The sequence below is a fragment of the Bison bison genome, unplaced genomic scaffold (assembly GCF_000754665.1).
Source record: "Bison bison bison isolate TAMUID 2011002044 unplaced genomic scaffold, Bison_UMD1.0 scf7180017864461, whole genome shotgun sequence".
Lineage (NCBI taxonomy): Eukaryota > Metazoa > Chordata > Mammalia > Artiodactyla > Bovidae > Bison > Bison bison.
Window position 1 is genome coordinate 8,115,967 of NW_011495023.1, and position 17,099 is coordinate 8,133,065.

The 17,099-nt window shown below is 42.3% G+C and overlaps 1 protein-coding gene across 1 annotated transcript in view; it reads right to left on the bottom strand.

Annotated features, from left to right (window-relative positions):
* Positions 1 to 17,099, bottom strand: part of PRTFDC1 (phosphoribosyl transferase domain containing 1) — a 104,557-nt gene that overhangs the window by 17,888 nt on the left and 69,570 nt on the right. The window contains 1 exon segment of the mRNA XM_010859918.1: positions 5,112 to 5,177. Coding sequence (XP_010858220.1) covers positions 5,112 to 5,177 — 66 coding nt within the window.

Consider the following 17,099-nt stretch of genomic DNA (forward strand, 5'->3'; position numbering starts at 1 on the left):
ACTTTTCACTTTCATGCACTGGGGAAAGAAACGGCAACCCACTCCAGTGTTCTTTCCTGGAGAATCCCAGGGACAGGGAAGCCTGGTGGGCTGCCGTCTATGGGGTCACACAGGGTCAGACACGACCGAAGCGACTTAGCAGCAGCAGCAGCTGAGAACTTAAGTGACACAGTAAATCTATGGGATTTCTAACACATGGAAAATTAGACAGGTGATTTTCTAACCTTCCCTCCTTCAGGAATCACTGACTTCATCCTGCTCCTTCGGAGACAGCTACTCCTTCTGCTTCACGCCACTTCACTCCTGAAGTTCAAGTGCTCAAACCACACCAACTCCTCCCTGGTTTCTCTCCCTGGAGTCTCTCTCTTCTCTCAGTTACCTCTGCCCTCCTGTCAGGTGATTTCCCCAAAACACAGCTTCTTGATTTCACCTCAGCTCAACAACTTCTGTGGCTCCTCTTTGCTTTTCTGAGCAAGTTACACTCATTAGTCAACGTATTCTTTTTTTTGGCTTTTTGCTTTTTTAGCTACACAGTGTGGCATGTGGGATCTTAGTTCCCCAACCAGGGATCAAACCTGTATCCCTTGCAGTGAAAGTGAGGTGTCTTAACCACTGGACTGCCAAGGAAGTCCCCGATATAGTCTATAAACCAAATTCAATTTCAGTTCTTTAAATTATTATTTTGCTATTTTTTGATGAATTTCCTTCAATCACACGGGGCCACTCCTGTTCTCTGGCTCTGCTGTTTTCTTCTCTTCCTCCCCGATTCCACATGCTATTTATTCTCTCTCCCTCTTCTGCGCTATTCCCTGACCTTCTGGTCCCAAATAAAACCTCACCTTCTTCTAAGACAATTATAATCCGAAGAAATCATTCCTTCTTTGGATTTCTTTAAGCTCAAGGAACAGTCTCGTGTGGAAAGGCCCCCTACCCCCTAAATGTTCTTCCCTGGATGCTGAGCATTAAAAAAGAGAACACAAGAACAAGTTCATGGTAGAGTAGTAATATAATGATAAATGTAACTTCAGTGTGAATTTTTTAATTGAGAAATCGTGTGATTACTCTATGAGAAGGGAAAAGTTAAATGATGACCTGTACCAAACCTTCCAATGCAGATATTCATCCAACACATCTTCCATCCCAGGCAGATATTTATTGCAGTTTCAGACTTTCTTCTACCACCATTTAAAAAAGGACCTGCCCATTGCTATGTGCCATTCAAGTTTTTCCCCAGCTGGTATAAATTCTACGTGATGGGAAGATGCTAGAGGGCCTCTGAAGTTTTTTTTTCTGGCAGCACTGCACAGCATGGGGGATCCTAATCCCCAACCAATGATCGAACCCACACCCCCTGCAGCAGAAGCGCAAAGTCTTAACCACTGGGCTGCCAGGGAAATTCTTGAAATTTGTTTTTATAGTTCTCTCAAACTCCTCATGGACAGCCTATTTCTGAAAAGCTAAAGAAGGGGTAGGGAGGGCAAGCTATATTAAAGCCTTTATTCTTTTAAGGAGAAGGAAAGTTAAGTGAATTTTTTTTTTCACTCCTCCACTCCTTCCACATCCTGGTGGGGAAATAGGCAAATGAAAAATAAGCCCCAAATAAACACCAGAAATTACGGAAAGGGCTTCAGTGGAAAGAGGGTGCTGATACAGAGGCTAATGGAGAATAGGGGGACAGGGGCTTAGTGGGGAGGAGTTTGTGCTCATTTTAGAGACTCAGGGAAGGCCTCTCTCTGACACAAAAGTCTTTAGGCTGAAATCTGAAGGATGGGAGGAAAGTGAACTCCAGGCAGAGGTCACAGCTTGTCCAGGGTCTCGGCAGGAAGGAGCTTAGCCGGTGTGGTGATGGCCAGAGAGGAGGTGGTGAACGGTGTGCCATGATGTCGGGAAGGAAACAGGGCCAGATCATCGGGGTCTTCTAGGCTGTGATAAGGAGTTTGGATTATAATCTCAGAGCACTGGGTTGCCAGGCACAATATAGGACATCCAGATACATTTGAATTTCAGATAAAGAACAACATTTTAGTCCAAGTGTGTTCCAAATACTGCATGGGACATACTTATACTGAAAATTTAGTCATTGTTTATTTGAAATTCAAATTTAACTTGGCATCTTGTTTTTTTTTTTTTTTAAACTAAGTCTGACAACCCTAATTGACAGGCTGCTGAAAGGTTTTCAGTAGGCAAGTGATGGGATCCAATTTGTATTTTAAGAAAATCCCTTTGCTTCTTGGAGACTGGTTTGAGAGGTGGCAACAGTTAAGTTGATGCTTTTGAACTGTGGTGTTGGAAAAGACTCTTGAGAGTGCCATGGACTGCAAGGAACTCAAACCAGTCAATCCTAAAGGAAATCAATCCTGAATGTTCATTGGAAGGACTGATGCTGAAGCTGAAGCTCTAATATTTTGGCCACCTGATGCAAAGAGCAAACTCATTTGAAAAGACCCTGATGCTGGGAAAGACTGAAGGCAGAAGAAGAGGACGACAGAGAATGAGATGGTTGGACGGCATCACTGACTCAATGGACATGAGTTTGAGCAAGCTCCGGGAAATGGCGAAGGACAAGGAAGCCTGGTCCATGGGGTTGCAGAGTCGGACACAACTGAGCATCTTAACAAGAGTTAAGTGAAGGCAGAAGTTCAGGAAGACTAGTTAGGCATGGCTCATGCTGCCCAGAAAAGGGATAGAGGTTGTCTCGCCTTAGAGACCAGTCTTCTCAAACTTTAATGTGCATAGAATCATCAGGGCACCTTGTTAACATGAAGACTTAATTCAGCAAATCTGGGGTGGGATCTGAGGTAGTGCATTTTCAATAAGTCTCCAGGAGTTGCCGACCTTGCTGGTTCCTAGACCAAAGGTCAGCAAACTATGGCTGATTGGCCAAATCTGGCCTGCCGCGTGTTTCTTGTAAATAAAATTTTATTGAAACACAGCCGTGTCCATTTGTTTGCACTTCATCTATTGCAAATAGCCGCTTTTGTGCTATGACGGCAAGGTGAAATAGCTGCAGCAGAAGACTGTATGGGCCACAAAACTGAAAAAATATTTACTGCCTGCCCCAACCTGGAAAGTTTATCTGACACCTGCCCTAGAACACACTTTGAGTAGCAAGGTCTAGACTTGGAATGTTACCATGGAGATGGAGAGACATGGACAGATTCAAGATGTATTTGAGAGAACAGAGTGTGGTCTATACTGGTTCATTAATTGACTTCTGATGTGAGCCTAGGAACCCTGAACTGCAGAATCTTAAGCTGTCATGACAGTTGAGAATCTGGCTAAATACATCTTAGAAATATTTGCCCAAGAAGCCCAGGGGGTTCTACTTGACATGAATTTGAATGCATATATCTCTGCACACACAGCGACTGGAAAGATACCATGTAACATTACCTGGTGACCTGGACAAATCATTCGTCGTGCTAGCAAAAAACTGAAGCCAACCTCTGCTCAGACTTACTGTTTGGCTGGTTTGCTGTTTCTCCTAGCCTGAACTTCCACGATGTCTATTTTCTCATGAGGGGATGGTCTTTGCAGTAATTGCAGAAGGGGAAACTGAGGCACAGCCTTATCACCCCTTCTTGCTCATTCCACCCCCAGGAAGAAACTCCCCTTTCTTCAATCTCTTCTCAGTCTCTCCTTGAAAAAATTAGAACCATTATCCTCTCTCTACCTCCTAAAGGAAGGGACTATCCAGTGCTCACATAAGAGGAAAAATGACTTTAAAACAAAATACAAGATGATTTTAGAAGGCAGGAGAGAAACACTGCCCTTTTTCTGTGCAATTTTTTTTCTGGCGTTCCTTTGGGATTCTTCGAGCTGCCACTTTGACAGACTCCATGGTGAATGCACAAGGCACACCATTTCTCCTATGTGATAAACTTCAAGGCAATGTCATACAACAAAGCACTACAATGATATCATTTAAAGACAACCCCCAGGGTTGTTAAAAGTTATGAATTTCTGGAAATAGCTTTGATTTTTTTTTTAATCTTTCCAGGATTATACAGTGATGTAGTAACATCAAATGGCGGCCTCGTGATACATACATTAACACCAACAAGTGAATTCCAGTTTCTGTAGGACGCAGTTTACTACTAGGTAGCAATTTAACACTCAGATGCTAAGCTATCTTCTGAGGAGAGGAAGGAAGCTGTTCTGCAGTTAGCCCTTGTGGCTCTTCAATGTTCCTAGTGTTATTATACACATTTTTATTAAATATGGCTACTATCCCCTCCCCAGGTGGGCACTGCAAACCAGTAACAACTGCAGATACGAGATTAAGCTTGTGTAACAGACTGCTTCGTTTCACTTAGAAAGCTTAAGTTGCTCAGGGATAATGAATACAAGATAATGTCAGCAGAGCTGAAGAAAAACAAATTCTGTGTTGCTTTCATTCATGGCAAAACTCGCGTTTCAGGTCACACTTGCACAGACCATCTGCTTGATGAAACACTCTTCCTCCCAATGCATGGATTTCTGTCAGAATCCAGAGTTTTTCATGTACTTACTAAGCTTTGGCAGATTTGGATCTCCACGTTAATATCGGAGGTGCTGCCTCAAAATCTCATGGGATACATTTTTTTAATGGGGGACAGCGCCGGGGGGGGAGGCAAAGTGTTGAAAAATGAAAAAGTCTTTAGATATTCTTTTTTTTAATTCCCTGCCTAAATTTTAAACACTTCAACAAACATGTTTAAATGTCTTACTAAAGTGCTTTGGTGCCCAGGAGGAGATGAAGGGTGAAAATCAGACAAATAAAGGAAAATAATTCCCTTTCAGGAGGTACCTGAAAGTGTGAGTAGGAAAAAAAAATGGGAAAGAGAAGAAGGAGTGTTAAGGGGGGTTTGTAATGTGAGGTTGTCTGAAATAAGATTGGAAGGAAGCTTGGAGATGAAAGATTTGGTCTGAGTCAGGCCTTGGAAGCATTATAAAAGGAGTGTTTTATAAAAGGAGGAATCATTAAAAGGATCCACACATTCATTTGCATGAATTAGCAAACCCAGGAGAGTGTCTGAAATGGACTGCAGCGCTGACCTGAAATGGAGGTTACTGTTTTCCCCGCAACACCCAGGCCTCAGTGGGCACAAAGCAGAGTCACATGAACAAACCTTTCCAGCCAGAGTCCAAAGATCATCGCCTCCAATGATTTGCATCTCGTCCATGGACTGGTCATTCTAAACGCAAAGGGGGAGATAATATTTTACTATACAAGAAAAGCTGTATACAGCACGTTTCCCCATCTACCCAGCCAGGAGCTGGATTGTGCCTTGCAAATATAGCACAAATAGCTGGTCCTGATTCATGGTTGCCTATGGTTACCAAGAGCCAGTCTCCTGCCACCGTGTTTGAGACAAAGCATCCTAATGGCTGATAGCCGAGCCTGTGTGGAGACGGGATGGGGGGAGTGAGGAGAGGACAAGCAAATCTAATTTTGGAACAAAATAAAACCATGGAAGGTGCCCGAGCCTATTCTGAGGCAGATGGAATTGGAGAAGACAGTCATGCTCCCGGACTTCCCTGGGGTGGTTAGGGCTACGGCTGGGGGAGCTGGGGAGGCGGCCTAGCGTTTGTCAGCTGTGCCAACAGCCCCAGTTACAGCCCTGCAATGGGGAACAATTAGACTTGGTTCCCACAGGGGTTAGAGACCCCCTCTCCTCACTACCAATGTGGGTCCAATCCCTTATCTGTATCAAGGGAAATTCTAAAAGGCTACAGATCAAGAACTATTACACTTAGATCGTGACACAAGGATGATGAAGCCTCAGGAACTTTCTGGAATTCAGGAATATGAGACTAGAATCCCATTTAGAAGACTTTGCACAATACCTTGTAATAACCTATAATGGAAAAGACTCTGAAAAAGAATATTTCATATGTGTGTGTGTATATATATATGGGCTTCCCTTGTGGCTCAGATGGTAAAAGAACCTGCCTGCAATGCAGGAGACCTGGGCTTGATTCCTGGGTTGGGAAGATCCCCTGGAAAAGGGAATGCCTACCCACTCCAGTATTCTTGGCTGGAGAATCCTGGACAGAGGAGCCTGGCAGGTTACAGTCTGTGGGTCACAATGAGTCAGACCCAACTGAGCAACTAACACACACACACGTATATGTATACATATAGCTGAATCACTTTGCTGTACACCAGAAACTAACAACATTGTAAATCAACTATACTTCAGTTTAAAAAAAGAGACTTTTCACTTAAGTCCTATTAGAGATTATAAGCATTCCTTTTCACAGTATTTATATACGGGACATCATTCTGCCTCAATTAAACCTCACACACACACACACAATAAAATATGGGTTGTTTCTTAGTAAATATCACAATAGAATAACATGGGGGCAGAACAGGTAACAGAAGGCAAGCAACTTATTTTCTGGTTTCCTTGCAAAGATGCATTAGAGGAACTGAAGGGGACACGCTATATGCAATTGGTTTCATGATCAAGCAAGACTGCAGTGACACTGCAGTCCCTTCATCCGAATGATAACCTAAGTGAGAAGACACCAAGAGAGGGAATAGACATATGATGTGCTGAGCCAGGAAGTATCTTTGGTTACTGCTGTTGCTTTGGCCAGTTCAGTGCTTTTCTCCCTTATTCTGGCAAGAAGGCCCTGCCTCTTTTGGGGAGGGAGGTCATTCCCCTAAAGGAATTTTCTTGGGTTAGTTTGAATTGGATTCTGTCACTTGCAATTCAGAGTCTAGACCTAGAAGTACATTGTCACAGCACTGGTCATCAGAAAGGAAAAAAGAAAAAAGCCAATCAACCAATATAATAGTTTTACCAATGAAACAGCCTTTTGTTTTTCACCTTACTGCTCAAGAGGAAAAAAAAAAAAATGACCTTAAAATGTTCTTACTTCCAGTTTGAAAGCATTTATTCCTAACTGCAAAGGAGTGGTGAAAATGCTTGAAATGTTTGAAAGTGCCCCATAAGTTAGATAAAACCAATCATTTTCTTCTTATGGGAACTGATAGCCAAAGGAGAAAATCAAAGACTATTTAGAATCCACTGATCTTTTGCTGTTTTGGCTTTTTTTTTTTTAAACACCTCTGCTTGAGTCAAGTTTCTACTGTCCCATTAGCAAAGCAAGTCACATGAACAAGCCCAGCATTAATCTGAGAAGCAATCATCAAGTAACAGAACAAAGTACATAGACACAGGGAAGCCATTTAATCAGGGTCACTGATGCAATCCCTCTTCACAGAGGTTCACAGACATCCCGATATTCCTAGGATTGATGTATCCTTTCTTTTTTTTAACATCACTGATTTTGATTTGAAGATATTTTACTTGGGATTGTTCATCTGATCTTCATAAGTAAGACTGACCTGTACTTTCCTCTCTTTTGCTACCTCTGTGGGTTTTTAAAGCAAGTTATACAAGCCTCATGAGTTGGGTGGGCCTTCGTCTTTTTTCTCTATGCTAGAAGTTTGTATATGAATGAATTTATCTATTTTGCTAAGGTTCAGTAGAGCTCAGAATAGGTATTATTTAATCCCCAGTTTACAAATGAGGAACTGGAGGCAGTAAGAGTCTGAGTAGCTTGCCCAAAAAAGGCACTACTAGTAAGTGAGGGAAACCAGTTCAGTTCTAGGATTGTCTGGCTTGGCATTATTCTTGTGTTAACAAGCCCCATCCCCCACAACTTTCCTAGAAGGTAGAAATAACAGTGTATCTTTGAGAGTACCAGGAGAAGAATTGGGTCCTGGTTGTACTAAGGAAGTAAAATATATAAGCTGAAATGGCTAGGAGAAATACACACCTTGGCAGAAATGCTGGTAACGGTTGTGTGGATTTATTTAAATGGCAAAGGAAGGGTGGGAGGGAGGCTCAAGAGGGAAGGGATATGTATACATATAGCTGATCCACGCTGTTGTACAGGAGAAACTAACACAACATTGTAAAGCAATTATACTCCAATTAAAAACATTAAACCAAATGAATAAAGAGCAAAGGAAGTCTCCGACATTTAGTCCAGGCACCCTCAGAAACAAACATATTGGAAATTACTAGTTTTGGTGACTTGGTCTCCAGGTACAACAAAGAGCTCAGCATATATAGTGACTGCTGGTACAAAAGAGAATTTGGACTGTTTAGATAATGTTCAGGAAAAAACATAGCCAAGTAAGAATAATATCCTGAATTCCTTTTGAGGAACGGGAAGGGGATGAGTAAAGAAAACAAATAAACAAAAGAATCACTCTCTCAGCCACTCATTTCCAAAGTCAGAGAGACTTGCTTCAGAATCCATACACGCACAGACTTTCTCAACATTCTCAGCCGCCACAGATGCCTTAACTTTGCTTTTTTCCCTCTTCTTTTCAGCCTCATCCTTCCTCTCAGCTATTCTCCTGTGCTCAGTAAGGTCAACGGCACTATATCAAATAAAGGCAAACCCCCAACCAAAACAGTTCATTATAGCACTTCCCTGGTGATCAGTAGTTGAGAATCTGCCGTCAATGCAGGGGACACACGTTTGATCCCTCCTCTGGGGAGATTCCACATGTTGCTGGCAAATAAGCCCGTGTATTGAAACTACTGAGCCTGGGCTCTAGAGCCCGCTCTTTGCAACAAGAGAAGCCATGACAGTGAGAAGCCTGCACACCGCAACTTGAAAGTAGCCCTTGCTCACCTCGGACTACAGAAAGCCCGCGTGCAGCAATAAAGACCCAGCACAGCCAAAAATAACAAAATAACTAAGGAAATATTTTTTAAAACACACAAACAGTTCATTATAAGAAGTTTTAATGATCAAAGTGGACAGTTTCTTATGAAAATGTTGCAGGGTTGAAAAATTTTTCAAAAACTCTTAACATGTGGTACAAAGTCAGATAACAAGGAGAGATGAATCAGTTCCAGTGTTTCCTTTTCAACCAGTGGTGGATATAGGACATGACCCTTTACTCGGTCCCTGAGTCCTTTAAGCCACCTAGGGTCAAAGTGGAGGTCACAGGGCAGTGGCTTGTATGTCTGCCCTTTGCTTCACCCAGAGAAACTCCACTTATCTCTGTTGTATTAACTGGGTTCAAGGTAAGATGTGCCAAGTCACTTCAATCATGTCCAACTCTGTGTGACCCCATGGACTATAGCCCCCCAGGCTCCTCTGTCCATGGGATTCTCCAGGCAAGAATACTAGAGTGAGTTGCCATACCTTCCTCCAGGGAATCTTCCCTCAAGGTAAGACGGTGGGAACCAAAAAGTTTGAAAACTCCTATGTCAATATTTTTGCTTCCTTTTAAACAGACTTGCCATCTTTTTGGTTCTTGCTCATTTAAATATCCATTTGTTTCTGAGGTCATTTTTGTTTAGAATCTCATTCTTACAATATGTGGATGAGCTGTGAGAAAGGAAAACATGGCGACTGGTAAACAGGCAGCTGGGGGGTCCCTACAAGCCCTTGGGGACCAGACTGCCTGGGTTCCAGCCCCAGCCCCACCTTCTATGAGCTGTCCAACCTCGAGGAAGCGACTTAACCTTTCAGTACTCTAGTGTCCTCATCTATAAAAAGAGAGTGTCAATCAATGTTAATAGTTCCTACCTCCTAGGATTATTGGGAGGAGTAAATGAATTAATATGAATTGAGCACGGAATACCTGGTGCATAACAAGAAGCAGTTCCTAAAGCCTTGGCTTACCCCAGGATCATCATCTACTTTTAGTCTAAGAAATTTGCATGTCTACCCAAGTTTCTCAACTTGGACCTCGTGATGATTCTTTGCACAGTTCACTGAGTCCATCATTGATACATGAATGTCTCGTGCTCTGGGGTTAAGGTTTCTGAGGCTGACGGCCACCCATGAGGCGTGTGGTTAAGGAGGACTCCTGTCCTGTGGCAACTGTGCATCAGGGCTACAGTCTTGGTTAAAAACAAGCTCCACTGTATGTTCCTTCAGGGTTTCTCAGTGATCCCCTAGCTCCCAAGCGGTGGTGTCTGAATCTTTACAGTGGACCATTTTGTGGGTATAATTACCCACATCACTCCACTCTGCTGTTTTCATCTTTCTCCCGATGGACAGAAGCCACCTGGAAACCATGCTTGGACCCTCTTTTGTCCTTATCACCTCTCATCTATTCTTTGTAGGAGCCGTTTACAGTCAGCAGAGCAAGAGTTAACCTTGAAATTGCTTCACAAGATGGCAGGTGACGATCTGTAGAACAGGAGACTGGATGGCCAGGCTCCTGATAATTTTCCCAACCCTGGCTGCATTTTTGCTTGGGGATCATGAGCTGCTTCAATTCTTCCCTTTGATTCACCATCTTCACTTAAGGTAATTTAAAATAGATTTACACTACCTGTCAATGACAGAACCTTGACTAAGATTTCATACCAATTTACAGGAGAACTCAATATTTGCAAATATTGATAAGCATGATTAGTAACAACTTACTCATGACACGTCATCACGCATCACCGTGCCGCATGAGATCCTAGGCATCCCCAGCACACGATGTACTGCTTCCTCCACGTCTTAGCTGGTGGCTACTCCTGGCAGTAATTCTTACTCTTTCCTCAAGACTCAGTTCATGCATGATCTCTTCTAGGAAGTTTTCCTGGAGTCCTCTGGACTTGATCTGTGTCTGATAACACTCTCTAAATGTCAACAGGTCACGTCCAACTAGAATTTTCTGAGAATGCAGCAACTGCCAGTGGCGTGAAAACTTGAGCACAAACAGCCTGATTTTCACCCTAATTACACCCGCTGTGGCCGACACACCATGGCATCCAGTGCTTGTTGAGCTACACTGAAGTATCTGCATACATGTGTTCGCTATATTTTTAATACCTCTTCCACTACCCATATCACAGTACTAAGTGTTCTCAGGCAGCACTTGGTTTTCCTTGCTCTAAGTTCTTCTTCCAGCTGTCCAGGAACTGGAAGGAGCTTATTGCCCAATGGAGACAGAGAAAAAATAAAAACTACAGATAAACAAACACGTGAGAAAATATCTGTAAAGTTTGATTGAAAGTGGACACAAAGGAAGCGGACTTGAGCAACCTGGAAAATGCTAAGACTGAAAGAATACAGACCTTCCTCTGTGATGTCTGAGTGATTCCTACCCATAAAGAAACTGTTTATTTACTATTATTACTACTATTCTATTACACTGGTATCCAAAGAGCCTTCTCAGTACTTTGAAAAAAATATAAATGCAAAAATCCATGTGAATTCTGAACATAAAAAATAAAACAGGAATTATTAAGATGTATCAGGAATTATTAAGATCAGTCATTCATGATGAGTAAAGGATGTATTTTAAAGCCAAACTAGCATTTAACCAGGAAAAAAATATGTATATATCAGCATGTACAATTTAGCTCAGTTGAAGGGACACACACATTTTACATTTTCTAAATTTGGTGTGTAGCTTTTGCAAGCACGGTTGAGACTTTATTCGAGGACAAAACGGCTTTCTGTTTAATGACAATGATTTATTGCTCTATTGTGACTGGTATTCCATACCACCCATTCTCCAAGAGAGGTACTGGTTAGCTAAGAGTAATCCCTACCCAACAGAGAAAGGCTCTTTTCTTTATGACAAATAAAGCAATTTTGGGACAGAAGAAGCAACCACAATAATAAGAAGCTATAGGCTGGTAGGAATAATGAAGCGTCACCAAGAAAAAGGAAAAAGGGAGGGAAAAGGAGAAAAATGGACCTTTACTTCAATTTAGTTATCAAAGACCCCAGAAAGGAGGAAACTAAGTTTAAAAACAGATTCAGTGACATTGCTTTACATGGACTCTGAAACCTTGAAGCAGGCTATCCTTCTGTTTTGAAACCTGGTATGGATTTGTTGCTTTGGTTTAAATTATGTTTTTAAATTATGGATCAGAAGGAAAAAACAAACTGAGCCCTTAACACATGTCAGCGACCCCAAAGGACTTTAGTAAAATCTACGTGTTCAAATGTGGATGACCATATCCCAGTGGTCTTTTTTTTTCTTTCTTTTTTCTTATAAACTTCATCATTTCTTTTTTTAAAAAATATTTATTTATTTGGTTGCATTAGGTCTTAGTTGCTGCACCCAAGACCTTCACTGTGTCATGTGGCTCTTCCCTTGAGGCAGGAGGACTCTTTAGTTGCAGAGCATGGACTTAGTTGCTCCTCAGCATGTAGGATCTTAGTTCCCCCACTAGGAATCGAACCAGCATTCCCTGCATTGCAGGGTGGATTCTTAAGCATTGGACCACCAGGGAAGTCCTAACCATCTCTTGAAAGGTCATTTTCGCCACACAGTTTTTTCCTCCTAGATAACCCAAGGCAGATTTATAACTATAATTCTAAATAAAAGAATTCAAATGGACATTGTTGTTTAACACTAAAGAAATCTTAAAGCAGCTCTTACAGACCCATTTTAAGATTGCCAGGGGCTGGGATGGTAAACACGAAGGGCGGAGGGCGAGGGCTGCTAGGACACCCTGAGCTGAGCAGACGTCCAGAACACACACTGCTTTCTGGCATTAGACCGAATCCACTTTTGTTCCCACCCGGTTGTACTCTGGGACCACAAGGTTCTGCTTCCTCGTGTGACCTCTCAGCTCAAAATATGTTTGCAGTTGCCCATGCCTATAGAAAGGAGTCTCGTTTTGTCATTGTGTTGGGCAGGGCCATCCTTAGAGTCAGGCAAGAGAAGTCTTGCACATCACAAATACCAAAACACAAAGACATTTGTTTTCTTTTTGGTCTTAAAAGGCAGTTTTGGGGGAAACTCTGGGGCAGTTAGAGCTAATGGGAATTATGCAACAGGGAAATGTGTGCTGAACTGGGCTTTGTGCCTCACCCCCGACCCTTGCAGGGTCAAGTTAGGTTGTTGTAGGGAAGGTGGCAGTGGCCTACCTTGGGAAACCAGACAAAGAGGGGTTGGTCTGTTTTCAAGTTGGCTGCCCTAAATCACCCAAAGCAGGTGCCTCAGAGACTGGAGTCCCCGGATAACTGTGTTCCCTCTGTGCTCAGGGATAGGGTCTTTGTGGGCATCTGAGTTAGCAAAGAGAGGCATGAAGAGTCTAGCTGCCCCAACCCCCTGGAGAGCTTAACCTTGCCAGTCCCATGCGGGGTTCAGGCAGGCTTGGTCACCACCCAGGTGCTGGGCCCAGCTGGTGCCCCGCCCTGCCCAGAAGGCACTTGGCTCTGCCCAGGCTTGTCCACTGCCTGGACAAGCACAGCTCCTACAGCCTCCAGTTCAGGTGATCTGGCTGGAAACATGAGCCTGGCCATGGACAAATCTATAAAGTTTCAAAACCTTAACTATTTAGGCATATGATAGGTGAATCTCCATTTGTTCTCTTGCCCTGCACTCCATACATACAAGGGGCAAGTCTGACTTTGAGAACCATTTACTGAATGCTAGGCACTAGAATGCTAAGGCCACTGCTTACATGAGTCCAAACAGAATCCTGTAAGACGTGATCCAGCAATCATGCTCCTTATTATTTACCCACAGAGTAGAACACTTGGATCCATACCAAAATTCACACCCTAGCCACTGTGAAGCAGTATAGAGGTTCCTCAGGAAACAAAAAATAGAATTAGCATATGATCCAGCAATCCCACTCCTGGGCATATATTCAGACAAAACTCTAATCCAAAAAGAGACCTATAACCCAATGTTAATAGCAGCACCATTCACAATAGCCAAGACATGGAAACAACCTAAACGGCCACCAATAGATGAATGAATAAAGAAGACATGATATGTACACACACACACACACACACACACACACACACACACACACTGGAATACTCCTCAGCCATAAAAAAGTTAAAATGCCATTTGCAGCAACATGGATTCGACTAGAGATTACCATATTAAGTGAAGTAAGTCAGACAGAGAAAGACAAATATATATCCCTTACATGTAGAATCTAAACTACAACACAAATGAACCTATTGAAACAGAAGTAGAATCATGGACATAGCAAATAGACTGGTGGCTGCCAAGGGCAAGGGGGCTGGAGGAGGGATGGAATAGAAGGTTCAGGTTCGCAGATACAAGCTTTTATATACCGAATGGATAAACAACAAGGACCTACTGTATAGCACAGAGAACTACAGTCAATATCCTATGATAAACCATAATGGAAAAGAAATTTAAAACAAGAATGTATATATGTATAACTGAATCACTCTGCTGTACAGCAGAAATTAACACAACATTGTAAATCAACTATACTTCTATAAAAAATATTAAAACTTAAAAAATACTTAAGGAAAACTTGTACTTGGATATTTAAAGCAGTTTTATTCACAACTGCTAGACTTGGAAACAACCGAGATACCTTTCAGTGGGCGAAGGTATAAACAGACTGTGATACGTTCAGACAATGTAATATTATTCAGCACTACAATGAAATGAGCTGTCAAGCCATGAAAGGAAGCTTAAATGCATATTACTAAGTAAAAGAAGCCAATCTGACAAGGCTACATATTATATGATTCCAACTATATGACTTTCTGGAAAAGGCAAAACTATGAAGACAGTAAAAAAATCAGTAGTTACCTGGAATTTGGGGGAGGAAGAGATGAAAAGATGGGGCACATTTTTACAGTGATTTTTAGGGTTGTGAGAATACTCTATGACACCATGGTGATGGATACATATTATTATACATTTATCTAAACCCATTAGAGTGTACAACACCAAGAATGAACCCTACTGTAAACTATGGACTTTGGGTGATGATGAATCAATGTAGGTTCATCAGCTGTAACACAGGTTACCAATCTGGTCGGAGATGTTGATAATCGGGGAGGCTGAGGGTGTGTGAGGGCAGTGGGTATACAGGAATTCTTTGTCCTTTCCCCTAGATTTTGATGTGAACCTGAAATTGCTCTAAAAAAATAAAGTCCATTTAAAAAAATCTTGAGGCAACAGGTAACTTAAAAAAGAATTTTTAATAACTTTGCCGAGAGCTTCCCAGGTGGCTCAGTGGTAAAGAATCTGCCTGCCAATGCAGGAGTCATGGGTTCGATACTTGGGTCAGGAAGATCCCCTGGAGAAGGAAATGGCAACGCACTCCAGTATTCTTGCCTGGGAAATCCCATGGACGGAGGAGCCTGGTGGGTTACAGTCCATGATGTCACAAAGAGTCGACTTAGTGACTCAACAACAATAACAACAAACTTCGCCAAAGGTCCCACAGCTGAAAAGTGATGGAGCTGAAGACAGAGCAGGACCGACCCTCTGTCTTGCTCCATCTAACCCATAAGTCCTATACTTCTCTCTTGGGTCTGATCAGAAGCTACCTTTCCATGTGACTTGACCCTTTACCCCTTCTGCACGACTCATCTGTGCAGACTGTGATCTCCTCTGCAATGGGACCTGACAGTCTGCATTTCCAACAAGCTTCTGGGCGACAAGGATGGAGCAGGCCCAGAGGGGACACACTTGCCTGGGTCTGTGCTCTTCCCATACCAACCCGCTGATTGAGCCATCACTGTGTCTTACTGATGCTTCCTCCACCCAGAATGTCTTTCTGCCACATCTCTGCTTGTAAAAAATATAGATAGACAAATTAAAGTCTACTCTCATGATAGGTCAGCACCTGACCCTCTTCAACCCCCAGACCCCCACCAACAGCCAGAATCAACTGGTCCTTCTGATGGGCTTCCCTGGCCTTCAGCACCATTTCAGGCAGCGCTTGCTTCTTTCTCCGTAACTGGCACCTCTCTGCTCACTGGCTGTGCATCTGTTCGCTTTTGCTATTTTGAAAGCACGCTGAGAGGGACTCTATCCCTTTCATCTTTACAGGCTCCTTAACACCCAGTGGGACTTTGTATGCAGAAAGGAACATGACCCCACCTTGCCCCCTTCTTTAGCCCCCTGATGTTGGTCCTCTCTTCTATAAAATAGGACAATAACACCTACCCATTTGGATGGTTGTGAGGTTTAAATTAAATGTCATCATGTGTAAGGACTTCTTAACCACTGGCGGCCAGTGGTTAAGAATTCACCTTTCAATGCAGGGGATGGGGGTCTGACCCTGGACCTAAGATTCTAAACGCTGCAGGGAAACTCAGCCCATGCGCTGAAACAAAGACTCCGTGCAGCCAAAAGTTAAAAAAAAGTCATATGTAAAATACCTCACCCACAGTAAGCCACTGATAAATACGTACTGAATTGGATTTTCCTCTTTTATTATCTAAATAAGGAAAGGATGTGGATTTTAAAAATTGAGTTAATGATAGATCCAGGCCTAGTGCCAGGGATCTTAACCTTTATTCCAGTCATTTTTTCCACTCTGTCAAGTTCTACTGTACTTTATGTGAGTAACATTCCCAGTCATTCATATGACTAAAATTCATCAGTGTTTACAGAAGAAACCCAGAATATTGCTTCCTGGTTCACATTTCCTGTACAAATCGCTGGCTAAAATTCAGACAGGGCTTACAAATAAAAGGCATTGATGTATCCTTACATCTTGGCAAATAATAAAGTAACATATTTCATATCCATCTATAATGTAATGGCATGTCTATGAAACTCAACACAACCAAATTTAAAAATAGGAAATGGTTCCAGATTAAACACGATTGTTCAAAAGAAAATAAATGATTATGATCAACCAGAATGATTGCCTTTATGGATTACTCAATGGGACACCTTGGCAAACTCACCTGATTTCTCATTTACTTATCTCAAAAACACAGAGACTACCAACCGCCTTACTTGTGTCAGAGTTCATGGAGTGAGCAAAAAAAAAAAAAAAAGCCAATTTATGCAAACACCATAAAAATCCAGCAAACTTTCCATGTGTAAAAAATCATTAGCAGTATCTTTAGATATAATCCAGAGGGGAAAGGCAATTTACGTGAAACCTACAGAAAGTGGAAGACTTGGGGAGGTCCAACTATTAAGTGTTTCATCTATTATTATTTTTTAGATTTATGGTCTTGGCTTCCAACTGCTCCAGGTACCTAAATGAGCCATGAGCCATGTGAGGAGGTCAGAGAGCAGAATGCTTCTAGAGCCACCTTCCCTTCTTCAGAATAAGAGATGGTTTATTTGATGTAGGCATGTTGATTGGCAGTGCAGGCTTGCAGATTCCTTCAGTATGAAGTCATGTCTTCAAAAATGGGGGGGG